Genomic DNA, 27734 nt, shown 5'->3' with positions numbered 1-27734 from the left:
GAGAGAGAGAGAGAGAGAGAGAGAGAGAGAGAGAGAGAGAGAGAGAGCAAACCACTGATGATGGTGCGCACAGTATTCTAAGGGAAGTAAATGCTCTCTGAACTGAAAACATCTCGGGTGTCACCGATCGGCCTTACTTCCCTTGTATACCTCGTTTTGTCAACAAGACTTTGGATTTCGCACGGCCTGTCCGAACTGTCATTCACACACTCACACACACACCAAAATACTAGTAGAAAGATACACACACACCCGAATTTTAGTAGAAAATGAAAAACATGTTGTAAGTTTACAAGGTTCTTCTTGTTTATTTTTATTTCTTGCAACTCCAAACTCATCTAATCAGCAACAGTGCGTTTCAGGTTTCATATTCTTCCCAAAAATAAGCATTCTCTCTCAAGTTCAACAAAATGGTCACAATAAAATGCTGTGTCATTGTATAGCTGCCGAAGCAATCAATACTGTTATAAATCCCAGAAATCCGAAAGCTGGCAAAAAACGAAAGACAAAAAGCAACAAAACCACAGAAACATAAAAAATATAACAGAAATAATGTAACAGAAATAAAATAACTTCAATAACACAGATGCAATTACAATAATCTCAAATCAAATTCACTTCAATCTACTTTAGTCTGAAATAATACTAAATAGCAACAGCATATTATTAACCCACGCAACAATTACTGATTTAAAACCAATATTCCCTACATCACACAGAGATTCATCATGACTGCTTAATTGATTCTGGAAAGGACAACAAGTTTAATATGTAACCAATGAAATCATATTCTGAATAGTTTACAAATGTAATAATTTTCCTGTTGTAAGTTCAGGGGAAGGAAAAAACATGCAGTATATCTTCACCAGCAGTACTTCACAAAAACTGACAGTAAAACTAAAATAATTGTGTTCACATGGGTCTTACAATTTTTCCAAACAAATTTTGAATAGCTTTCTAAATCTACTGGATCATGTCCTAGGACTTGACAGCCTTGTTGATGCAGTTTATGTATGACTCATACTTACTTAATTAGACACATGTTGTTTGATACATGTAGCCCAACTCCATCGAAATTTGGATAACTGTAATTTCCGGCTTCTGGGAAAATGAATGTGCTTCTCAATCCACAACATCTGAACAGGAATGAACTCAACAAATGATCTTTACCAAACCTGGATAGTTTACTAAATAACTCATAGTAATCTGGAATGTGTAGCTGAATTATTTTTCTATTTAAAAAGCTATCTTAGGTTCAGCATGTTACCATATTTCACCTATCATCTCTGAGCATCCACTTAACTCCAAAGAAAACAAACCAACTAGAAAATACTTACTGGAATACAAGCTAATATGCAAGGGAAATAAGCACAGGTTAAGAGTTTCGCCGAGAATTAATGGAACAGCAGCATGTCAAAAATTAATATGAAAACAAGAATTAACCAATATGCAAGGGAAATAACCTCAGGCTAAAGTTCTACTGAGAATGAATGGCACAGCAGCATGCCAGATATGTAAATGAGATATAACCAATAGCTATAAGCACAGATTTGTTGCTTAATAAAGCAGTACACACTTAGATTTGCCATTGTTTGTAGCTGTCCTAATAGACAAGTCTTTTCAGTCATTATACAGCTTTTTATTTTATCATATGCTCACCGAGTTTTTATGCTCTACATGTATACGTACGTACGTACGTACGTACGTACGTACGTGTGTACTTATCAAAAAACAAAGGTACGTTCACTCACATTCCGAAAATATAACTTTACAAGTAACCTGCTCTCTCTTCCCAGATGATTGTATGTCTAATTCCTTTCCTGCAATTCCTTTTCTGTTACAAAAATATGTTTTTTCCTTTCTTCAAAAATACTTGATTTAATCCACATTCATGTGAATTTCATTTGCACCTCAATACAAAGAGGTAAACCAAAAAAAGGCTAAGTATCACGCTGGCTAAGGTATCAAAGTTGATCTGGGTTTCTGTTTCACCTGTACAAACTTCACAGGTGTTCTGCATATGGACTGAATATGTTACTCAGTTGACACTCTTACCGAATACTTGGAGCTTTGAATTTCACGTCACCATTTTCAGTCTGCCTTTTCAGAGAAAAAAACAGTGATCAGTTTCCTGTATTTGGACTGTGTGGTAAATTTCTCTTTGTGTTTCACAGGGAATCACAGATGTTTCATTGAACAGTTTCTTGGATACGTTGCTCTCAATTTGGACCATGGTGAATTTCTCTTTTAATTGTTTCACGGGGAATCACCAATGTTTCAGTGACCAGTTTTCTTGGATTGCGTTGCTCATTCTTTGGACCATGGTGAGTTTCTCTTTGTTTCACAGGCAATCACAGCTGTGGCCTCTCCCTCATGCTTTGTTTTTCAGGTAAGCAGTGACTGCAGCCTCTTCCCGTTCCAGCCAGCGTGCGTTCAGTGCGATGTTTTCGCAGGACTGCTCCACTGTACGTTCTGCAGCTGGCACTGGGTTCTCCTTGAAGAAACTCTGCAAAAACATATGTACCATTAAGTATTTCAGGAATGGAACAAACTAATAAAAAAAATCTCTTACGAATCTGGTGCTTCAAATCCAGTCAGTATGAATAGAAAATCCTGGATATTTAGTGTTCCACAGTCAAATGTTTGAATGGGTAAGGCGTAATAGCCGAATGGTAAGAACGTCAGCCTTCAAGGCGGAAGGTCAGGGGTTTCAATCCCGGCTCTGTCTGGTGGGTTAAGGGCATAGAAGGTTCAATATTTTTTAATAACCCCCCCCCCCCAAACACACAATTGTCAGTAAACATCAACTGGAAAATACATACCCTGACTTCTGCAACCTTGTCGTTTGAGGCAAAGTTCTCCGTGGTGGACTGAAACAGAAAAAGAAGCCAACCATGAGAGTGCATCCATTTTTTTTTAAACAACTGCTTCTTGTATGCCAAGTTAACATGAATATTTCTGAAAGACATAATCATGACAAATAAAATACAGAAGACCAATACTCAACAACAAAATTTTCAATCCAAGACAATACAAGCACACATCTTGTTTTCTTCTCAATCTTCTTTGTCTTAAAACAGTATGCTACGCTGAAAGCATAACAGTTAACGGCTCTGCAAAACGAACACACATGATCAGTCAAAAACAGATTTCTTGCAGTGCATGCAGCACTTAAAAAAAATAGCAAATTGCAAAGACAACAAAACTATCCCAAACCAACCTTGACAAGTCGTGACAGCAGGAAGCCACCTTCATATCTCTCATACAGTTTCTTCCAGTTCTCTTTCACGAACTTCCACGCCATGTCGCGACCCAGCACAGACCCAGTGACCCCAGCAATGACAAACACGCTGTCCTGTGATCGCACTTTGTCCTGCACAAAAACAAAAAGGAAGACTTACATAATATAATTTTTTTAAATATATAAAAAATCTGGTGTATCAAATCCAGTCAGTATGAATCTGAACTCCTGGGTATTTAGTGTTCCACAGTCAAATGTCTGAATGGGTAACGCGTAATAGCCTAATGGTAAGAACGTCAGCCTTCAAGGGGGAAGGTCCGGGGTTTCAAATCACAAAACCAGAAAGTTAAGTTTATTGAACTTTTAAATTTAGATAAAACAAAACATTCACTGTAACTTAGACCTATCAATCCTGCACAAGTTAAGTTTATGGAACTTTAAATTTGAGATACAACAAAACATTCACTTGAACTTAGACCTATTGGTCTTTAAAGTAGTCAAACCAGAAACTCAACAGAAAAAAATAATGAAAGGTGATCACTATTCTCTGGATGTTGCTTTGTGATTATTGCGTTTTGATTTTCTTGAATTCACTTAGCACAGGATCGGATAAAATAGCTATTTCCAGTTACTGTCAGACCATCACTTTTAACTGTAAAGTCACAAGAAATAGAAAGCCAAGACTGTGCACAAGTCAAAGAGTGCAATCATCAGAGAAGCACAGAATTACAGTCGCGTCTTTTGACATTTAGTCAAGTTTTGACTAAATGTTTTAACATAGACTGGGAATCGAGACGAGGGTGGTGGTGTATGTGTGTGTGTATGTCTGCACGTGTAGAACTATTCCGAGAAAACTACAAGACTGATCTTCATGAAACTTCACATGAGTTCCTGGGTATGATATCCCCAGACCTTTTTGTCATTTTTCCGATAAATTTCTTTGATGACGTCATATTCGGCTGTTAGCAAAAGTTGAGGCTGAACTGTCACGCCCTCATTTTTCAACCAAATTGATTTGACATTTTGGTCAAGCCATCTTCGACGAAGTCCGGACTATGGGATTGCATTTCAGCTTACAAGCTTAAAAAATAGTTAATTAGTTTGCTCCTTAAAGTTGTCATTAAAATCGAATTTTCTGATACAGATTCAAAAGTGATCGCATTTATTCTTCATCTTCTCCTGAATTCAAAAATATATAGATATGTCATGTTTACTCAAAAAATGTGCTCAGAATGAAAGAAAATAGGTTCAGTAAGTACTATTATTGCATGCTTCGCGGAGACAAGCGTGACCCACCTCGGACTTCGGGTTAGCCGAGACTATTTGAAGGTAGTCTCGGCGATGACTGTTTTTTTTGTTATTAATCTTTATGACGACTGGCTAAATGTTCTTATATCGCTTCACGAGACTTCTTTTTTTCTTCATCTTTTCCAGGTAACCCTTTCTTCCTGCACATAAATTTCTTACACACCTACATAAACACCTACACACATATATACTGACCGACAAAGCGAACTCCAATGCCCTCTGGATGAGTTCCTTCTTGTCTGTGACCCCCAGAGATCGGCTGATGCGTACTTTCTCCTCCTGCATGTCCGCTTTGTCGTACAGCTGTATCAAAGAAAAGAACACATCGTTATACTGCCCAGTAGTAAGAATCAACCACACTGCAGTTTCTACTTAAAGTTAACACTGTTCTCAGAATATCCCCAGGGTGTATGTGATTAACTACCTATAGTCCTGTTCTGAACAGAGTTTTACAACCTCAGCACAAAAATGCACAGGTACACAAGAACTCAAAGACTGTGAAACAAACAGCTGAGCAGATGCACGGCTTTGTTGTTACCACTCCATCAACACAACAAAAACACACAGTACGACAATGACGCAATGAGCACTTCTGGGGTGATAACACGAGAAAACTCCTGTGATCTTGCCGCGAGGTTCCACCTGTTACCATTGTCTTTTTACCGTATAAAATGCACGACTTACACACGAACTGTTACCAAAGCGACATGCTATTTGGGACCAATGCACGTTTTTATATTTAGTCAAGTTTTGACTAAATATTTTAACATCGAGGGGGAATCGAAACGAGGGTCGTGGTGTATGTGCGTATGTGTGTGCGTGCGTGCGTGCGTGTGTGTGTGTGTGTGTGTAGAGCGATTCAGACTAAACTACTGGACCGATCTTTATGAAATTTGACATGAGAGTTCCTGGGTATGAAATCCCCGAACGTTTTTTTCATTTTTTTGATAAATGTCTTTGATGACGTCATATCCGGCTTTTCGTGAAAGTTGAGGCGGCACTGTCACGCCCTCATTTTTCAACCAAATTGGTTGAAATTTTGGTCAAGTACTCTTCAACGAAGCCCGGGGTTCGGTATTGCATTTCAGCTTGGTGGCTTAAAAATTAATTAATGACTTTGGTCATTAAAAATCTGAAAATTGTAAAAAAAAATAAAAATTTATAAAACGATCCAAATTTACGTTTATCTTATTCTCCATCATTTGCTGATTCCAAAAACATATAAATATGTTATATTCGGATTAAAAACAAGCTCTGAAAATTAAATATATAAAAATTATTATCAAATTTTTTTTTTCGAAATCAATTTAAAAACACTTTTATCTTATTCCTTGTCGGTTCCTGATTCCAAAAATATATAGATATGATATGTTTGGATTAAAAACACGCTCAGAAAGTTAAAACAAAGAGAGGTACAGAAAAGCGTGCTATCCTTCTCAGCGCAACGAATACCCCGCTCTTCTTGTCAATTCCACGTGTTCTGTGAGTTCGACAGCTACTTGACTAAATATTGTATTTTCGCCTTACGCGACTTGTTTTCCTTTCTCGTGTGATCTTGCCGCGAGGTTCCGCCTGTTACCAGCCGAAAGAAAGAAGGGGCATAACCTCACCAGATTGGACATAAATGTATGAAGTCAAACAAATTAACAAAGACCAATACATTATTGGAACAGTTTAACCATTTAGCCAGAAATCAGAAACAGACATGGATACCAACAAACAACTGCAGTAAATCATGAATTATGGTTTTACCTCCAACAATTGGTCAAAGACTTTAGCATCACCGTTGGTCAGCACTGTCACATACACCTGTCAAAACAGAAAACATGCGTCATTTACACACTGCATACAATTTCATGGGTGGGATCCCAAAATGTTGCCAGGACTGAACATTTTGGAAGGCAGGGGTCCAGGGGCCACTAAGGCTCCGGCGGGGTGCAGGGGCAGCGCCCTTGCTGGGGAGTCTAGGGGGGCAGCGCATGAATTTTAGCATTTTAGGGAGGGTTTAGGTGGCCTCTCCTGACTTTAAATTTTAGAACAAACAAGCTTTTTGGAGATGCATAATATATACATCTTGTAAACTTGAAGGTTTTTGTAACTGACCAGCTGAAAATTAATTTTAGCATTTCATGAGGGGGCTATTTGAGCCTCTGCTGGCTTTAAAACTGATAACAGCAAACAAACAACAACAAATAGGGGGGGGGAGAGAGAATGCGCAAAATCAAAAACCTCTATACTTGAAAATGTTTGGTTGTACATGTACAGTGGAGTCCAGATATAACGAACCTGGGTATAACGAAATCCCGCTTTTAATGAACTGCCATTGATTTCCCGGCAGACAGCCTTCTATTTCTTACTTGTTACTTTCCGGCTACATCGAACCTTTTGAACTCATTTGCATAACGAACCCCGCTTATAACAAACACGTTTTCATCGCCCCAGAGCCGTTTTGTCTCTAAAAGTCACAAGGCTACAACGAACTGATGTCAATAATTGTCTCCAAAGACAAAAATACACAAAAATACACAACCACAAGTGCACATCGCATGATGAGCGAACTTTGAACAAACAGCGGGAGGTGCACGGAACAGCCACCGCCGCTGTTATCACTATTCCAATCGGCTGCTAAGCTATGACTGTGCTCTAAAAATAGCAGTACACATCGGGCGTTTTTTGATTTGATAGCAGAGTGTTCATGTGATTGCTTTGAATGTGATTTACGCTCAGTTGATACGGTTTTCTGATCAGAGCTGATCGACTTCACTCCACGTTCAAGATGTTGAAGAGAAAACGCGAATCTTGTTCCCTGGAAAAAAAGAGACTAATTCTCACTGACGTGGATGAAAATGTGTTGAAGAAATGTGAGATCGCGGAAAAATATGCGATACCAAAGTCCACTTTGTCGACCATACTCAAACAAAGGGAAAAGATTGAAGATTCAAACTTTTTACCTGCGCGCAAACGCATGAGATCCGGACCAACTGAAAAACACACTCAACTGGACGACGCAGTGCTAGCATGGTTCAAACAGACACGAGCAATGAATGCCCCAATTTCGGGACCAATCCTCCTTATGCAAGCACAACAGTTCGCCACAGAACTTGGCATTGACAACTTTGTTGCATCGACTGGTTGGCTTGATCGTTTCAAGAAACGCAAAGGGATTGTGTACAAGTCGATCGTGGGTGAGAGTGCCAGTGTGTCATCTGAAATGACCCACGAGTGGAAGACAACACAGTTGCCTGACATTCTGTCTCAGTATCATCCAAATGACATCTACAATGCTGACGAAACTGGATTATTCTACCGCTGCTTGCCGAACAAGACTCTTGCCATGAAGGGTGAAACTTGCGCTGGAGGAAAGCAGTCCAAGGAGCGTCTGACTGTGATGGTGTGTGCCAATATGAGTGGCACTGATCGGATACCGCTCTTAGTCATTGGCAAATTTGCGAAACCTAGGTGTTTCAGTGGTATCGGCACTCTACCATGCCAGTATGCAAGCAACTGAAAAGCCTGGATGACGTTAGTGCTGTTTGAGGGGTGGGTGAGAAAATTGGATGCCAGGATGACTTTAGAAAGACGGAAAGTGGCGCTTCTGATCGACAACTGCCCAGCTCATGGAAAGATTCAAGGCTTGTCGTCAGTGAAAGTTATTCTCCTCCCCCCCAACACCACTTCTGTTCTCCAGCCTTGTGACCAGGGAATTATTCGCAACTTCAAATGCAACTACAGACAGATTGTCATTCACAAATATCTCCTGCACTTTGACACCACATAATATTTCAGTTGTGAGTTGAAAAAAGTAGTCCATCTGTAAACTCTGAATATGCAGATGACCTTTATAAATTATTCAATTGTACTCTGAAATCAAAGACAATGACCAATGACAGTTGAGATCGAAACTCGGTTGTGATGGGTTATCCATTATGGTTGTGATGGATTATCCAGAATAATCACCTCTTCAGCTAACAGAGACAAAGAGGCAGGTCATGGGATAATCTCAAATAATTGTTGAACCATAGCTTGAACCAAATGAGAAACAATTTCAAGTCAGTTTGTTTCAATTAAACACCTTCAAAAGGGCTAACTGCTCAGGTTAAAAAAGAAGGTGGTTTAGACAAAAACAGAAACCGCCAGAGTTATCTCCCTTGCTAATGCTATACAGTCTTCAGATGCTGCTTTTCAATTCATCATTTCAGGAGTTATATTCTAAAATTATTGTTCAATCATAGCTTGAATTAAAAGAGAAATATGTTTAAATTAAGTGTGTTTTACTTGCAAACTTTCTAAAGGACTCAAAGTATCAGAAGGTAAATACCACGGGTTCACAGATTAGGAATGCATATCTTTTCTACAACACCACTAAAGGTCTCTGAATCCCTGCAAGTGAAGTATATAAAGTTGTGGGTGAGCAGAGTTGGGGGCTTTGGGGGCCCGGGTAGCTCAGGTGGTAGAGCACTGGACTTGTGATCGAGAGGTCGCTGGTTCGAATCCGGGCCGGGACGGACACGGGTCAACTTTATGTGCAGACCCAGAGACGGTATCCATCTCCCACCCCCGTGTCACCACAATGGCACGTTAAAGATCTTGGTCATTCTACCATAAGTGCAGATGGCTGATACCACCTAAACACGCATACATCAAAAAGCCGTGAGGGCGTAAAACTCGAATCGTATAAACCAATTCATGTCCAATATAGGCAATTAAGACCTGACGGACAATAAGCCCCTTAAAATTTACTTCTTTTTTTTTGAGCAGAGTATTCATTCTCCTAGCATACAATCACGTCATGTCCCAAATAGATACTAATTCTGGGGACAAAAATATAAATTTAGTATAGAGTTTTCGAATAGATAGCAACAAAGATGCCACATTCGCCAGGATGACATGACATAGCTGCTCCCTACATGTCACTCAATTTGGTCAATTTTGGTATTGGTGAAAGGTAGTTGACCTTCTGTTTACAGAACTGAGTGTAAACAACAGCTGCCAGGGATCAACAAAAAAAGTATTACAAAAAAATATTCCAAAATTCTTTCTGGGACCATCAAGGACGAAAGAAATCCCACCCCTGCAATTTAAACTAATGACAAAGTGGTTTTGCATCATTAATACAGTCGCTATTGCTAAGTGGCCACCCTGCATACTGGACATTTTTAATATGTAATGTTTTAGGAAAAAAAAAGATTCTTTTTTTACTTCCAACCAACCATATTAACAAAAACTTTCAAATGGTAGTCCTTAAACAGTGATTGAAATAAGGGAGAAATAAAAGAAATGGATACTGTGAAGCGGTAAAACAATCTATCTTTATGCAGATGGTACAAAATATTGCGGCAATCAAATCATGATGAGGCTGAATTCTATACATCTAATGCCTGTTGACAGTATCTCTGACAATAAATATGACCGCTACTCTGCAAATGTTTTCCCCAACACAAAAGCAGAACAAACTTACTGGTCCTCTCAAGTCGGCAGGCAGGGCCTTGGTCCCTTTGACATGATCTTCAAAACGTTTTCTGGCCTCTGCCACAGTGGGCTCGTCCCCGTATCGCCCCATGCGAGTCAGTACCAAGTCTCGCAGCATGGTCATCAGGTGACCTGAAACGTAATTCAATGCACAAAATTGTACAATTGTAACAAATGGTAAAATTTTTCTGCACATACACAAATTAACATTATCCGTCATTCAAACAATTAATCACAATGAATAGCCCCAGATATTTTTTTGTTTTGATTCAAATTTTAATCACACACACACACACACTCTGAACCTACTGAGAAAAGAGACCTGTAACAGAAAAACTCACTTATTTTTTAAAAAAAATTTTTAATTTATTATTTTTTTAACTTTTTTATTTTACGAGGATCAAGTTTGATTTTCTTGGTGGTAGTGAACTAAGGTGACAACACCTCAGCCAGGAGTCCATCCACACAAAGCCATCTGCATGCTTTTCAAATCAAAGCATCAGGGGACATTAAAACCCTCAGTCAGACAAGCCATTTTTTCCACATGAGACCATTTCAACGCTCACCCTCATTTGGTTTTGGGTCCCATCCGACACTGGCGGCAATGGTGGAGAAGAGTTTGCGGGCGTATGCCTTGTACTGTGGGTAGGCCTCTGTGTACTGGAGCAGCACTGCCACTGAAGACATGCTGGTAGACAGGTCAGACCACACCGTGAAGTCGTCTTCATTCACGTAGGCCTCTGTCACTTTCAAGACGTCCACTGCAGAACAGCATCCTGCCCTTGCCTAATAGTGGGTGACAATAACACAAGCGTTTTGTTATGCAGTAAATGAGTGACATACATTCTACATGCAGACTGCAAGGAATACTGAAGCATCTTTACTCATATTGAATCATAAGCTTGTACTGGAGTAATACATTTAAAATATAAACAAAAGCAGAGTTTCACAATGACAAAATTATTGCTTCATGAAGTCAGGATTTCACACAAAAATCCCTGAACTAACTGAACTCTTTACTCTGCAAATTAGAAAACACGTAAATCACTAAAATTCAGCTTATTCCAACACAGACACACACACACACCAAAAACATTGTCTCACCAGTGCATACAAGTCATTCTGAAGACCAAGCCTGTCTTTGGGGGGGAGGGACTTGTTCTTGATGGCAGGAATCAAGAGGTCCAGCATGTCAGGGGAATACTGAACTCTGAACACACCAACTGTACCAGTGTTCACCTGTGACAAAAACATAGACAGGAGAGTTAATCATGAAGGTTCATCTGAAGTCTCAACATGTCAATGCTGTTTATAAATATCATATACACAACATAATGCATGGCACCTGACATGCTGTCAAACATGCTAAATGAAAAGAATATCCAACAAGTCGCGTATGGCGAAATTACAACATTTAGTCAAGCTGTCGAACTAACAGAATGAAACTGAACTCACTGCATTTTTACAGCAAGAGCGTATACTCGTAGCATCGTCAGTCCACCGCTCGATGCAAAGGCAGTGAAATTGACAAGAAGAGCGGGGTAGTAGTTGCGCTGAGAAGGATAGCACGCTTTTCTTTATCTCTATTCTTTTTAACTTTCTGAGCGTGTTTTTAATCCAAACATATCACATCTACATGTTTTTGGAATCAGGAACCCACAAGAAATAAGATGAAATTGTTTTTAAATCGATTTCGAAAATTTTATTTTAATAATAATCTTTATATTTTTAATTTTCAGAGCTTGTTTTTAATCCGAATATAACATATTTATATGTTTTGGGAATCACAAAATGATGAAGAATAAGATGTACATAAATTTGGATCGTTTTAAAATTTTTTTTTTACAATTTTCAGATTTTTAATGACCAAAGTCATTAATTAATTTTTAAGCCACCAAGCTGAAATGCAATACCGAAGTCCGGCCTTCGTCGAAGATTACTTGGCCAAAATGTCAATCAATTTGATTGAAAAATGAGGGTGTGACAGTGCCGCCTCAACTTTTACAAAAAGCCAAATATGACGTCATCAAAGGTATTTATCAAAAAAAAGAAAAAAACCGTCCGGGGATATCATTCCCAGGAACTCTCATGTCAAATTTCATAAAGATCGGTCCAGTAGTTTGGTCTGAATCGCTCTACACACACACACACGCACAGACAGACAGAGAGACACACACACACACACTTACACCACGACCCTCGTCTCCATTACCCCTCTACGTTAAAACATTGAGTCAAAACTCGACTAAATACAAAAAACAAACAAAATTCTTTCAAAAGTGTACATGAACAACAACATACCAGTTACCACTGAAATAAGCTCTTTTTTTTTTCTTCTTCTTCGTTCATGGGCTGAAACTCCCACGTTCACTCATGTTTTTGCACGAGTAGATTTTTACGTGTATGACCGTATTTACCCCACCATTCAGGCAGCATACACCAATTTTGGGGGAAGCATGCTGGGTATTTTCGTATTTCTATAACCCACGGAAATCCGACATGGATAACAGGATCTTTTCCGTGCGCACATGGTCTTGTGCTTGCGTGTACACATGAAGGAGGATAAGGCACTAGCAACCTGGGAGATTGGAAAAATGTTCACCCTTAACCCACCAGGCGGCAGCGCCGGGATTTGAACTCACAACCTTCCGATTAGGAGGCCGATGTCTTATCCACTACGCCAGTCAAACTAAGATTGCAAAGAACAGTATTAGTCAGTAACTAACATATGTTAACACACTCGGCTGTATAAAAAGAAAAGAAAAGAAAAAAGAAGGTCAAATCCACCATCTGGAGTGGCAATATTTCTCATTAATTTGACAGAGAAGGTCGGTAAAAGCCAGACACACCTTCACCCATTCCTCAGGTTTGACGTTGTCAATGGTGATGGTGGTGGAGGCTTTGTCCACGAGGACTGTCTTGGCAGGTTTATCAGGACAGGAGGACGTTGACACGCTGACAGGCAGAATCCACATGTAACCATCACCTGCACCAACATTGGGAGCAATACATTTTCATACCATATCATAACCATCCTAATCAGTACAAGAGGTGCTGAACGAGTAGTATCAAACAGACGGATATGGTTCTTTTTTCATTTTTTTTCATTATTTTATTGTCCCATCGCTGGGAAATTCTGGTCCCTTCCTCCCAGTGAAAAGCTAGCAACAACAGAGTCGAGCTACCCAGGTGTCTGTGTTTTTAGGTGTATTCAGGCACCTGCACTTATGGCAGAATAACCGAGTTCTTTTACAAGCCACTGTGGTGACACAGGGGTGGAACATGGATACCGTTTAAGAGTCTGCACATAAAGTTGACCCGTGTCCGTCCCGGCCCGATTCGAACCTGCGACCATAGGATCAGAAGTCCAGTGCTCTACAAACTGAGCTACCGGGCCCCCAAGCAAACAAGGGTGCCGCCCCAGGTCTGGTAGCTCAGTTGGTAGAACACTGGACTTGTGATCAAGGACCACAGGTTCAAATCCTGGCCAGGACAGATGCCTGTCATGCTTTACACAATGAATAAGAGATGGTATCCATGACTCAACCCTTTGTCATCAAAGTGTAGGCATGGGAATTGAAAAAAGTAAAAAAGGCTGAACATTTGTAAGTAATGGCAAAGTAGGGGGGTTCGGGAGCATGCCCCCCCCCCCGGAATTTTTTTTCTCCAAAGAACCCAAATGGTGCAATTTGGTGTCTTCTAAGCTCCAAGTTGGCCATTAAATTCAGTTTTTAGAATCATTTTTGCCTCCCCCATTTATTTTTTCGGCGGACACTTTTGACTTTTCGGCGGAACAAAAAAAAAATTTGGCGGAAATTTGCCTTTCAGCGGACAATTCGCATGCCTGATAGTGGCTCGTTAAAGACATTGGTGCATTCTCCCAGAAGTGCAGGTATCTGATTACACCTATAAAAGCACACACCTGGGTAGCACAACTCTTGTTAACGGCTAGCTTTCCACTGGAAGGAAGTGACCCAACTTTGTCTAACAAAATGATTGACGAAACTCACCTGAAAGATCCATAATATTATTTTTTATTTTAACAAGCCAAACTACTAAGAAATCTTCAATCCTGTGTAACCTTCATGCAGGTGGTAAATATTGTTCAGTCACTTCTATGTTTTTAATTAAGTGATTAATTAAAGTTACCATGCATGCACTAAAGAAAGAAAAAAGAAAAACAACCGACAGACACAGGTACAGACACAAAATGCCTTGCATCAACCCACACAACCTGATTTTTTACCCTCAACTTACCTGCTGCTTTGCCATCAGCACAGAACTTCTGCTGTTCCACAGTCAGCACACGAGATGAGCCGTCTTGCTTCTGGGAGACCTGTGCCACACAACAAATAAACAGAAATCAACATTAATAGGAAGAGATAGATGGTGTTTGAAAAAGAGGGGCTTACCGCAAGTCAGGAGACGAACGAAAAAGCTTCATGTCCTAGCATTTTTAGCTGTAAATTACAGAAACGTTGCTGCACATCTGGAAAAGGTTAATCAATGTGATCTCAAATTAAACCCTTACTTTTACAACTGCAGCTTTTTATTCACAACCAGAAACATTTAAAAAAAACAGCAAAAAAAAAAAAAAGAGTACCCTCACACTTGTGATTCTGAAATCTTCATTTTTACTGACAGTACTAAGAGAGAGCAAGGCTCTGGTTTATACCTAATTTGCAGTTTTGACTAACAAAAACACAGAAATCCTTCAGCTGGCTCTTTGAAATTTAGGGAAAAACATAAATATATACGTAACATTCTCATGTCTGACCTTAAGCACAGGGAATCCTTTCTGAGAAGTCCAGGTGCCCATCATGGTACCCACAGGTTTGCCACTAGCCTCTTCCAGGGCCTTCCACAGGTCTTCCGTCAATGTGTTTTTGAATTTGTGACGGTTCAGGTACAGGTTCATTCCTTTGCGGAAATCCTGCAATAAATAAATGCATAGTAAATGTCAGCAAGCTGTTTTAGCTGTAAATTCTTTGCAACAATAAACAATCACTCTCGCAGTTCAACCTGCAGGTCAACTTAGTTTGACTTGGAAATGATATATCCTAATAGTAATAACATTCAATAAATCCCAAACTCACAGTGTGTAATTTAAAGGTGTAAATAGCAGGGGTGTTGCGAGACATTTTCATGTTGGGACATTTGGCCGAAACTGTCAGAAAGCTTTAGGACATCTTGGAAAATTTTCGACTATTATTTTGGCTCATACAAAGTCACCGCAACATTGAAGCACAAGACTCAAGAGGGGAACACCAATACATACAATAATTGTCTTATGAACACAGATTACAGGGGCGGAGCAGTTAAGCCAGAGGGGGGGGGGGGGGGGGGGAGTACAACCTGGGGTCCAGGGTCCTGTTGGGGGGTCTGGGGGGCAAAGCCCCCCTGAAGCTGAAGAATTTTAGCTATTTTATAAACAATTGATGGCTTATCCTTGATTTTAAACATGATCAACTGGTGTCAGCAGCCACTCATTATTTCTTTTAACGTTAGTATTAGATAATGGCAATTTATCTTCACTGATATCTGCTCCCGACATCATATAATATTGCTATTTCATATGTTACGTGGATTTCCATTGGTCAATTGGGCAAAACTGAGCTCATTGTAAAAGTGATATCGACGACATTTCCGTTGATATCAGTTTTGATATCGACGACCTCTTTATTGCTTCCCCACTTCAAAAACAAAAACACCTACATTTAAAAACAAACAAATATATATGAAAATGTAATGATCCCAGAATTTAGTTGAGCAAGTGACTAAAGACTTTTTGAAAGAAAAGACATTTTTAAATACTGAAAAGTACAAGAAAAGAGTGAACAAAAAGAAATAATAATCAGAGGGAGGGATATGGAACAGCCAAAACTGAGACAAATACTTTTGTAATTTCTTTACAGTAAATACAAAATGTCCAGAGAATTAGCAATATATCTAACATTGACTGACTGTGTGATGATATCTTCTGCTATTGGTCTGTTTCGACAGTGATATCAAAATCTCGACCTCCGGTCTCGATTTTGATATCACTGTCTCAACAGACCATAGCAGAAGATATCATCACACAGTCCGTCAATATTGGGTAGTATGGTTAGAAGGAAGACATGTCGCATACTGTGACAATTAACTCTTCCCCCGGCTTTACAGACAGAAAAAAAAAAAAAATTCACAGACAGATTTTTTTTTTTTTTTTTTTTTTTTTGGGGGGGGGGTCTGGAACCCCTGTAACACCCCCTCTAATCCGCCCCTGGATTATATGTTGCTTACTGCAACTGAAACAATCAGCTTTGCTGATTTAACTACATCAGACGCCAGTTCTCTGAAACTTTTTCAAACCTTTAACTTTAATTTCTTGAAAGTAAAACTCTTCCAATCTTGTGCTAATCTTGACAAGCCTTGGGAAACATGACTGGTAAAACACCAATAACAAACCGTGTAGGGTGAGCCATTTTGCTTGGTTACCACGATTTGGAGGACGCTTTTCATTCTCTGGCTCAGCAGATTTCGATGCGCGGTGACTATCGTCTGCTATGTCGTCTGCTTCGATCGACTCGACAACACTACTACCACTCACTCCGACACTGTCCACATTCGCGGTGTTCCTGTCATTTTGTCCGGAATCACTTAACTTGGCGAAGCGTAGCAAACCTTGGCCAATTTATTTTTTTTATTTTTTGGTTGAACATGATGTTCAAATCCAAATCGAAAGCACTGACTGACTGATAAACTATCGCGAACCGGCGAACGCAAACGCTGAGAGTGTGGTTTCCCTTGTCCAAGGGAAACCACTCTGGCATCTATATTTTTTGGCAATGGCTTCCGTTCAAAACATTGATGTTTCGGTTTTTGTATTCGCGAAGGAAATAAACGTCAGTCAGTTGACTAAGTACATCGGCAGCAGTTTTAGCAATCAAAGCCTGACCAATACAAAAAAAAAACGGACATTTGGCCGATAGGGACATGTAAGTTTCAGCCAAAGTAAAAAAAAATCGGCGATTGGCCGAAGGGCCGACCCAAACGACACCCCTGAATGGTGTCAAACAACTCAGAAAAAAACATGCATTTAAATTATTCCCCACACAACCAACTGCCAGTATAAGTCTCAGCTCGCTATGGGCAGTTGCATATATTTCATACTTTTTTTCTTAAAGTACTCAAGATATTGCTGATTACTTTAGCGCTGGATTATAAGAAACACTAAGTGGAAAGCAAGCAAACTTACAGCATCACTGGATTACAAGAAACTTAGTGGAAAGCAAGAAAACTTACAGCATCACCAATGTAGTCATGGAGCATTCTGATGACAGAAGCACCCTTGCTGTAAGAGATGGCGTCAAAGATTTCGTCCACCTCTGAGGGTCTCCCTACCTCCACCTGCCAACACGCAAGCAGCAAAGAACATCTTATGTCATATACTTGAACGGGGAGATGGCTAAATCATAAATAAAATCAAACATACTGGGAGAGAGATGTTTCACTGTACTGTAGCTGTGATGAACGGACACCCATGGGACCAGCATAAAGTGTCCTTTTCTTAAAGGCACAGTGCAGCTCACAGCCTTCGTTTCGTGTTTTTGTTGCAACTGAGTGCATTTACAGTTCAAAAATCCTCCTATGGTAGTAAAACAAACCCAAAACTACCCAACGACGACATATGTGAAGCTCGACAGTTTCTTGTTCACGCGAGTGCATAAATTAACCTAGTTATTACGTGGTGTTTGGTCGGAGTTCGATTCAACTGAGTGATTCCGGCCTCCATTTTGTTTTGCACAAACTCATGATGACATCTGACATAGTTTGCTTAGTGACGTGTCTTTTTGTGCATGATGTGGTGATCTACCTGATCTAAATTTAGATCCAAAAATAGGCCAAGACCAGCCGGGTCCGAGTACGAAATTAATTCGTAAAAAAATCGCAGTTCTTGACTCTTTGGGTGCGAGTCAATGAAACTTGGTAGTTCTTCTAACGGATAGCTGCCTGAGGTATGACTAAAAGCCCCAGGGGCTCTGTGCACCTGGATTTGACAAGTTCAGTACCTTTAAGGTAAATTTATAGACAAAGGGACTGCATGAAAAGTCTTTTATTGGGAGGTGACTTCTCATCGGAGGGGCCTGACATCACACGGACCATACTAGTCTAAATCAAACCAAGAGTAACTACTTTCACACAAAAAAAGATCCTCTATGCTTTGGCAGTCAAACTGCAAAAAAAAGGCATGTAACTTTGTTGCTCAGACTATTTCCTTTACCTCAATGGGATGGCTGTTGTCGAGAGCGTCCAACTCCAGAGCCCTGCCAAGGTCTGAGTTGATGAACTGTGTCCACACATCATACTCTGGGAAGCAGTGGTCCACACACAGGTACTCGATCCACGACGCAAACCCTTCGTTCAGCCACAGGTGGGTCCACCATTCCTGCAACAGACAATCACAAACCTCACTCACTGACTGCTGTGAACTGCTCCGATTAAGCAGCACATGCTCTTTCCTATGTCATGCTGACTGTTTCTCACTTGAAATTTGTGTGGTCAAAGCGATGGAGTCAGATGAAATTCGATCAGAAACTTTCTGTCAAATGTACAATTGCATGATTTGTTCATTGCTTGGCGTGGATGCTGAATAGTTATGTAGGTCTCTCTGGATAGGAAGAAATCAAAATTGTGAAAAAGCGTAATCAGAGAAGGGTACATTGTGTGAAAATGTTTGTGAGAACATTTCAACTGTTAGCATCCTGAATGTGAGCATCCTGAATGGCTGCAGTGAGGTCAATGAGAATCCTTCTGAGTACCAGACATAATCAGACAGGAGGTGTCTTTTTTTAGGCATGGGAATTCCAAAATAGAACAAGAAGGGCAAAGTCCATACGACTCACATGCTTGACCTTGACCTTTACATGACCTTGACCTTCTGGGTCAAGGTCAAATAACTAAACCTAGCAATGACATCATACACTAAGAACTGCTTTACACATTTTTCCTACCAAAATACATGTGACGGTCATCCAAGGTCATGCAACACAAAGCTGTTAATTCAAGACATAGGAAGTACAATGGTGCTTATTGGCTCTTTCTACCATGAGATATGGTCACTTTTAGTGGTTCACTACCTTATTTTGGTCACATTTCATAAGGGTCAAAGTGACCTTGACCTTGATCATATGTGACCAAATGTGTCTCATGATGAAAGCATAACATGTGCCCCACATAATTTGAAACAGTTATCTTCCATAGTTCAGGGTCAAGGTCACTTCAAAATATGTATACAATCCAACTTTAAAGGACCCTTGCGACCTTGACCTTGAAGCAAGGTCAACCAAACTGGTGTCCAAAGATAGGGCTTACATTGCCCTGTATAGCATACATAGCTAAGGTTGCCATTCTCGATAACTTCAGAAAAAAATGCGAAAATGTGAAAAATGGTCGTTTTTAAGACAACAATTACGGCCCCTGTGACCTTGAACTTGAAGTGAGGTCAAGTTGCCGCACATGTTTTTTGAGATCTTGTAACCATACACCATCAGGCCACATCAGGTGTTGATAGACTTAATAGTGTCCAAGAAATATCCAACGTTAAAGTTTTCCGGACGGACGGACGGATGGACGGACGAACGGACGGACGACTCGGGTGAGTACATAGACTCACTTTTGCTTCGCATGTGAGTCAAAAAACCTGAAAATAGGCCGAGGTCCAGGGGCCGTCTAAGCCCCGGCGAGGTACAGGGGCAGAGCCCCGTTGGGGGGACCAGGGGGGCAAAGCCACCCGTAAGGAAATCGAATTTTAGCATTTTAGACCAATATTTGATAGTTCTTGTGTAAGCAAATAATGGATAGAGAGACAATAGTATACATATAATTTAATTTACCTTTTTTTTGCCACGGACAATTTTTTATTTTCGCTGAAACGTAATTTCCTTTTTGCGGAAATCCGCGATTTCGCGGACAATTCCCATACCCGCTCTTGTTGGAAAGTCACAAACAAAATGCGAAGAAAACTAAACTGAATTAACCACAATTTCATGGAATTAAGTAGAGTTATGGAAAAAACAGAAGTACAACGTAAGGAACTGCTCTCACCATGGTGACCAGGTTTCCGAACCACTGATGGGCAAGTTCATGGCCTACAACAAGAGCGACCCACTGCTTGACTCGTGCCGAGGTGTTCTTGGGATCAACCAGCAGGGCTGTTTCCCGGTACGTCACCAGGCCCCAGTTCTCCATGGCACCTGGACAAAAGTAGGATATTTATAGCAGTAGGATTATTTGTAACTGATTTCATGTACTGAATACACATTAGGTTACTTGTAACTGATTTCATGTGCTGAATACACAATCAGATTACTTGTAACTGGTTTCATGTACAGAATACACAATGGTCTAACTAGTAACAGGTGGTGTATTGTGAAGTGCATCACCCTTGTCATTGTCTGAAATGTGACATACTCACACACAGAGTGACCACTGCTATTAACAGCAGAATGCAGAACTTCCCTCATCCCAACTCCTGCAACCCATTCCTTTTTCTCTGATGTATTAACCATTGTTGAGGCTTGTCTAAGTTGAATGACAAAACAAGTACTGATGCATATCCACAACAGATATGAAATCTATGCAGTGCAGCAATGTCTTCGTCTTTTCTTGCGTCATTCAGAGTGATGTGCAAGCAACCAATCCAATTACCAGATATTTCAATTTGTGTTCCATCTTACCAGCAGAGAAGTCAGCGATAGCAATGAGGTCCATCTTGGGCAGAGGGTAGGCTATTCCAAAGTAGTCCTTGTAGAAAGGCAGAGTCTTCACAGCAACCTGCAGACACACACACACAGTAATGAATGTAAAAATGTGTACGCCAAATTGTTTGTTCATGAAAAAGAATCATGCAGTATGTTGTACTGAGCAGACTAATAATATCTCTCAAGATGTAATAAACAAAATCTCACATAAGACAGTGTTTTCAAAATTACAGGAGAAACAAACTACAAACACAAACAAATATAAGGGAACAAGAAGCCATCTCCCACCCCTCCCAACAAACTCAAAACAGAACTAATGAACACACGGATCAGTGATTATCAAATCAAGAATGACACAAGCAGATGTTAAACACGGCTGGAATCTAGGCTGTCTCACCTCCAAGGCAAACCGTCCTTGCTCCTTCTTGCCAGTGGGAGTGAAGACTCGAACCAGAACCCCATCAGAATCTTTGTCCTCCAAGTAGTCAAACTCTCCAACCACAAACGCCAAAAGGTATGTGGACATGATGGGCGTACGTTGAAATGTCACAACTTTCTGATTGGCATCTGACTCCAGGGCAGTCTCTGTTGTCACAGGCTAATAGGGAGAAAAAAATGTAATCTGTGATTAAATAATCTGCTGAAGCCAACCACATGCAATTCAAAGCTAGTCCATAAAGTTATGTGATTTCACTGCAAAATGTAGATGACATGTCACTCTCATTAGCATCAAAAAGTGTCCCGTCAAAATGGGTCCAATATAAAAATGATTCAAGAACAGTTTGTCAATACTGTGAATATAAACTTGATGAAGGTTTTTAAAGGCAATAAATCAATCATTAAGCTTACTTGTAAAAATTATATTTCAAAACAGGGTGACGCGTACTATTCCGATCTTCAACTACTGCTTCAATCCAAACATACATTATACATATGACTGGAATCAAGACCACAAATGGAAATATTTTCAACCAAGAAACTAATGCTGAGGCCTGTTCGCTAACACAGTGCAGTTTTCCAACACACTGATTTACAGGACAAGATGAAGATTGCACATAAACCACTTGCCATGTTTGACAGTATGACCCTGTCCTTGGGACCGACCAACGTCACATCAAACGTTGCCTTGATAGCAGGTTCATCCCAGCATGGGAACGCTCGCCTCGCATCCGTAGCCTGCACAAAATCATACAATTTTGATAAACTAACTTCAGTTTTGATAAGCCTACACCACAGCAAGTACCCATATGTACGAATCCAACCATGGTCTACACAGAAACAAGCATACAAATAACACAGCTTTACATTCTTTCATACATCAACATGCAAACGAACACACAAAGACAGACACCCCATCTTTCACACACACACTCTCTCTTTCTCACTCTCTCACACACACACTTCATCTGCTCCACAATTGCTGTCACATCTCATCACAAACTCACCTCGAACTGGGTGACAGCAGCAAATCTCTCCTTTCCATCGGGGGTTGTGTACTTGCTGCGATAGAACCCTTTCATCTTGTCATTCAGCTGCCCAGTGAAGCTGAGCTGAAGAACACCTTTGCCAGGCTGTGAAAAAAAATTACATTGGATTAACATTAGAACTTGTGGTCCAATAACACAACTTCAGGCATCTTCAAACATAGTTCGAACCAGGTTAAACACGTACACATCTGAATATACTGTAAATGACATCATTTACTTGACCCATACATAATAGCAGTTCATATCTAGACAAATTGTACTGGACAAAATCCAACACATTGTCTCGAAAATTTCTAAAATAAATTTTCATTTAATTAATATACTTACTCAACTCACATAAATAGAATTACCGTCCTTACGGACTTTGTTTTCTTTTGGGAGTTCCTCCCCCTTTACCAGGGTAGAGTACTACTTCAATACCTAAGCAATGAACTGAAGTTAATGCTATTTATGTGAGTTGACGTAAGAATATGTTATTGAATGTTTTTTATGCTTCTCTGCGACAATAAATAATTATTCTCTTAGACTTAGGTCATGTTTATATTTTGATATGAAGTATGTATTTACATATATCTTTTTGTTGATACAAAATACAATGATAGTTTTCAAGACTGAACAGCTAGGATTCAGGCTTTCTGCGTTTCAAACTGACTGGTGAGTTTACTGAAATTTACATTAAAATACAAAGTTATAAGGATGGAACTGGAAGTTATACAACAGTAAGCTCATTTCCACCATTTTGTAACAATAATAAAAAATTAAAATTAAAAAAAACACAGTTATGTCATCTTAATGCATGATTTTAGCTTTGAATACATGTCCCAAGTGGCCAACAGTGCTAATGCAAATACATGTACATGTACTATAGAAATCTGAAACAGCCAGGCAAAAGTTAACTCTCCCTGTTTGTAAATGGTCCAAGGGTAGCAACCTTTTTTATATTTAGTCAAGTTTTGACTAAATATTTTAACATCGAGGGGGAATCGAAACGAGGGTCGTGGTGTATGTGTGTCTGTGCGTGTGTGTGTGTGTGTGTGTGTGTGTGTGTGTAGAGCGATTCAGACTAAACTACTGGACCGATCTTTATGAAATTTGACATGAGAGTTCCTGGGTATGAAATCCCCGAACGTTTTTTTCATTTTTTTGATAAATGTCTTTGATGACGTCATATCCGGCTTTTCGTGAAAGTTGAGGCGGCACTGTCACGCCCTCATTTTTCAACCAAATTGGTTGAAATTTTGGTCAAGTAATCTTCGACGAAGCCCGGACTTCGGTATTGCATTTCAGCTTGGTGGCTTAAAAATTAATTAATGACTTTGGTCATTAAAAATCTGAAAATTGTAAAAAAAAATAAAAATTTATAAAACGATCCAAATTTACGTTTATCTTATTCGCCATCATTTGCTGATTCCAAAAACATATAAATATGTTATATTCGGATTAAAAACAAGCTCTGAAAATTAAATATATAAAAATTATTATCAAAATTAAATTGTCGAAATCAATTTAAAAACACTTTCATCTTAGTCCTTGTCGGTTCCTGATTCCAAAAACATATAGATATGATATGTTTGGATTAAAAACACGCTCAGAAAGTTAAAACAAAGAGAGGTACAGAAACGCGTGCTATCCTTCTTAGCGCAACTACTACCCCGCTCTTCTTGTCAATTTCACTGCCTTTGCCATGAGCGGTGGACTGACGATGCTACGAGTATACGGTCTTGCTGAAAAATGGCATTGCGTTCAGTTTCATTCTGTGAGTTCGACAGCTACTTGACTAAATATTGTATTTTCGCCTTACGCGACTTGTTTTTATCAACTGGCATGAGCACTGTTACCTCCCTTCTTCCACTGGCATACTCTCTGAGTTGTCAATATTCACTGAACCTCTCTTTGCACTTGTTTCTTCTTTTTTTGTTACCAAAGCTTTTTTTTTTTTTTACATTTAGCTGGTAGTTTGGGGAAATAACTATCAGGTTTGCATGGGTTGTGGAAAGGTGACCTTTCTTGCAAAACCTCGTACAAACATTGGAGGGGCCTAACACGCGCTTGTTTCTGACACACCCCTCACTAGTGATTGGCCCCTCCAATGTTTGTACGAGGTTATGCAAAACAAGGATGCTCTCCCACAAACCCGACAGTTATTTTTGGAATTTGTCTAACGCACCTGTATAGCCAACCACTGTAGATAAAAACCATGAAGATATATATTTATTACCTTCAGCTCAGCAGGGAAGCTGATGAGGGCCAGTTCTTCTTCCTTGTCATAGCTGATATCTCCCTTCAGCTCTGAACTACCTAAAGTAGAACATTCAAAAATAAAACAAACAAAAACATTTAACACATTGTGACTGATTATAAGACTAGTTAGTTGTAGTTGCAGTCAAAGCGTTTTGATTTAAAAAAAAATTGTTTTAATTGTTCTAAAAGAAAGAAATATAACAGTGACTGCATACACAAGCAAATGATAAATTAATCATCTGTGAAAATATCCTGTGCATGTACAAAATATTCATGTAGCTCAGAGTCAGAATGTTAAATTACACACAAGGAGTTGAGAATGTCATAGATAAGGTGTGATGCAATCTTATTTTGTAAACTAAGCCATTGACACACTTTTTTCCCATCCAAGTGTCTATGTAGGCTATGGTGCTACAAGTGCACTGGTATTGTACACTTATTTCTGAATGTAATACTGGATGGCCATTACCTTATCACCTTGTAAATAACAGACACTTGTACATGCAATACATTATACACTAGACTGTCTCTCTAGTCCCCTTGACATACATAAATAAGCGCAGAAAAGATTCATGCTGTCAGCTACATGTAGACATACTAATATATACACTATCTTGATGTCACACATGTGCACACCTTGCAATAATGGCTTTGTCCCATTGTCACACTGAACTTATCAGCCATACAAAGTAACATGTATATTGAACACACCGGACAACAGTTAATTTGGTCAGGGTGTGTGTGAGTGCATGAGACTGTGTGTGTGGGTCTATCACTTTAAATTACACTAACCATTTTATTTTACTTAATTTTATAACTCTTTTGAAGAACTGAAGTGTCAATGTCATCAGATTGTATGATGGAACAATAAAATGTACAAATCATTTGCTATTTTGTAACTCTACATACTCATGTCATGCTGAAGTGTATTTTTTTGTCTGTTTTTATACTTGGCATTATATTTATATATCTCAATCAATCAATCAATATGAGGCTTATATCGCGCGTATTCCGTGGGTACAGTTCTAAGCGCAGGGATTTTTATTTTTATTTTTTTATGCAATTTATATCGCGCACATATTCAAGGCGCAGGGATTTATTTATGCCGTGTGAGATGGAAGGGTTTTTTTTTACACAATACATCACGCATTTACATCGGCCAGCAGATCGCAGCCATTTCGGCGCATATCCTACTTTTCACGGCCTATTATTCCAAGTCACACGGGTATTTTGGTGGACATTTTTATCTATGCCTATACAATTTTGCCAGGAAAGACCCTTTTGTCAATCGTGGGATCTTTAACGTGCACACTCCAATGTAGTGTACAAAAACATACATCAATTTTTCACAGAAAAAACGATTGACTGGTTATAAGTAAGTCGACCTTGCAATATTTTCTTATATCCGGTCAAACCGGTTACAGAAAACACCGGATATAAGAAACCTAAAGTTTGGGTCCCCACGGGTTTCTTACAACCGGTCTATACTGTACCTTTAAAAACTGCATCCTTTATTTCAATCTCGTCACAGTTGAGCTTGATGGTTTTTACAGCATTCTTTACCTGCAAGTTCAAACATTTTATGAAATGAACAATCCTTGACATACAATGTAAACAAGAACCTACATGCACATGCACGCTCAAATCAAGTACATAATGTAGGCACAAGCATTACCAACACAAAATTAGTCTTTCACTCTTTGAAGAATGAGTTTCAAGGGAATTAAAAACGCTGGGGGTCCAGGGGGCCAAAGCTGAAGCATTTGGACCTTGTAAAATTTGTATTTGCTTTCGCGGAGATTTGGATTGCTTGATAACTGCCAGAGTTCCATACCACAGCCGAATAGCCCCACAGCCACAGGGTAAATTTATCCTTTTCAACGCTATTTAAAGCAATTGGGTACATTTCGGTTCCACATCATTATAACCCCATTCCTGTCCTTAAAGGTCCTTGTCTACATTTTTATACCGAAATCGCCATTTGACCATTAAAATGCAGTCTATTATCTACAAATGTCAACAATACACCCCCTTTCGATCAGGAAAGATGAAGCCAGTGTAGCCGTTTGAAAATTCATTGTAGTATTCCAGCGTAGTACTCATAGTAGGATATCCTTATTTGGAAAATGCCAAGCGCAAAACTCCTCTCAAATCCCGTGCATTTCGTGCGTTTAAAAAAAAGCGTGGACAGCGCTCCAGAGTCAAACTGTTGCTGCACTTGTTTGGGCGTGGCTATAAGCATAGTGACATGAATTTGATTGGTCAGTATTTTTAGGCAAAGCACATGTTCTCAGTAAACAGAAAACAAAATATTGGAAGCGTTCACGAGTCACGCTACCCAAAAATAAAATCTTTTTTTACATATATTTTTTTTTCTATAACTTTTTTACCCATGGTTCATTCATCATCTGACATAACTTTTTAGCAAAATCTAACCATAAGATTATTGAAAAAAAGCAAAAATGCAGACGACCACCTTTAAGCCTAAGAGTAAGACTAAGACTAAGAGGCCAAAAATATGTATGCCTGTACAGGCTGTAGGACATGATTAATATATATCCTGAAGAAGTTCGGTTTTACACAATGACATCAGCTTTATGAATGTGCGACAGCTGGCACCGATCCCTTCCAGCAGGTCCGTGCTAATCATCAAATATTACTTGACTTTGTTTCCACAATTTCTCAAAAATAAATGATTAGATTTTCGAATTACCGGTACTGTTTGCACGTACCTCCACTTCGATCTCTTCAGAGCCGGCGAATGTAAATGCAGTCAAATCTGGCTGAAGTCTGATTTTGTAGTTCACTGGAGTGACATCTTTCGGAAGACGTTCGAACTTCTTGTTCTGAGGCATTTTTCTGTCGGAAATTGCACCAAAAGACCTGAACTGCAAACGATGAAATAGCAAGTTTGGCTTGCACAAGTTCAGCAGCAGCGACACAGACCGACAACAAAGCAGACGGCACTGTGAGTGTGATCTCGCGAGACGAGGGTTTAGGGTGACACTTGTCCTAATTTGTTCTCTGCATAATCTGAACACTTCAGCAAACACACAAGGCCGAAATCTGGAGAAACTATACATAGAAATATTACAACATTAGATTTTTGACTAAATCGAGAACAAGAACTGCACGTGTGCTGCTTAACTTCCGGTTTCAAAACGAGGTTCATACCGGGACTCGAAAGGGACCGTGCTTTTCCGTAATCTTGAACTTTAGCGTGTTAAATTCATAGCTCAGAATCCA

The 27734-nt window shown here is 39.5% G+C and overlaps 1 protein-coding gene across 1 annotated transcript; it reads right to left on the bottom strand.

The window, feature by feature from the left end:
• Positions 1 to 281: 281 nt before the first annotated feature.
• On the bottom strand, positions 282 to 27630 carry LOC138959593 (puromycin-sensitive aminopeptidase-like). Its single transcript, XM_070331140.1, has 21 exons — positions 27221 to 27630; positions 25982 to 26051; positions 24466 to 24545; positions 22206 to 22331; positions 21829 to 21936; positions 21158 to 21358; positions 20737 to 20833; positions 20105 to 20253; positions 18282 to 18446; positions 17303 to 17407; positions 14796 to 14951; positions 14276 to 14354; positions 12868 to 13004; positions 11123 to 11257; positions 10585 to 10804; positions 10008 to 10150; positions 6302 to 6358; positions 4745 to 4852; positions 3221 to 3373; positions 2823 to 2870; positions 282 to 2506 (listed from the first exon to the last, which is right to left on the bottom strand). The coding sequence occupies exons 1-21, from the start codon at positions 27569 to 27571 to the stop codon at positions 2372 to 2374; spliced, it is 2823 nt and encodes a 940-aa protein (XP_070187241.1). The 5' UTR covers positions 27572 to 27630; the 3' UTR covers positions 282 to 2371.
• Between the last annotated feature and the right edge of the window lie 104 nt (positions 27631 to 27734).

Source organism: Littorina saxatilis, linkage group LG2 (genome assembly GCF_037325665.1).
Source record: "Littorina saxatilis isolate snail1 linkage group LG2, US_GU_Lsax_2.0, whole genome shotgun sequence".
NCBI classification, from domain to species: domain Eukaryota; kingdom Metazoa; phylum Mollusca; class Gastropoda; order Littorinimorpha; family Littorinidae; genus Littorina; species Littorina saxatilis.
The sequence above is the reverse complement of the archived record's forward strand: the minus strand, read 5'-3'. Positions and strand labels throughout refer to the sequence as shown.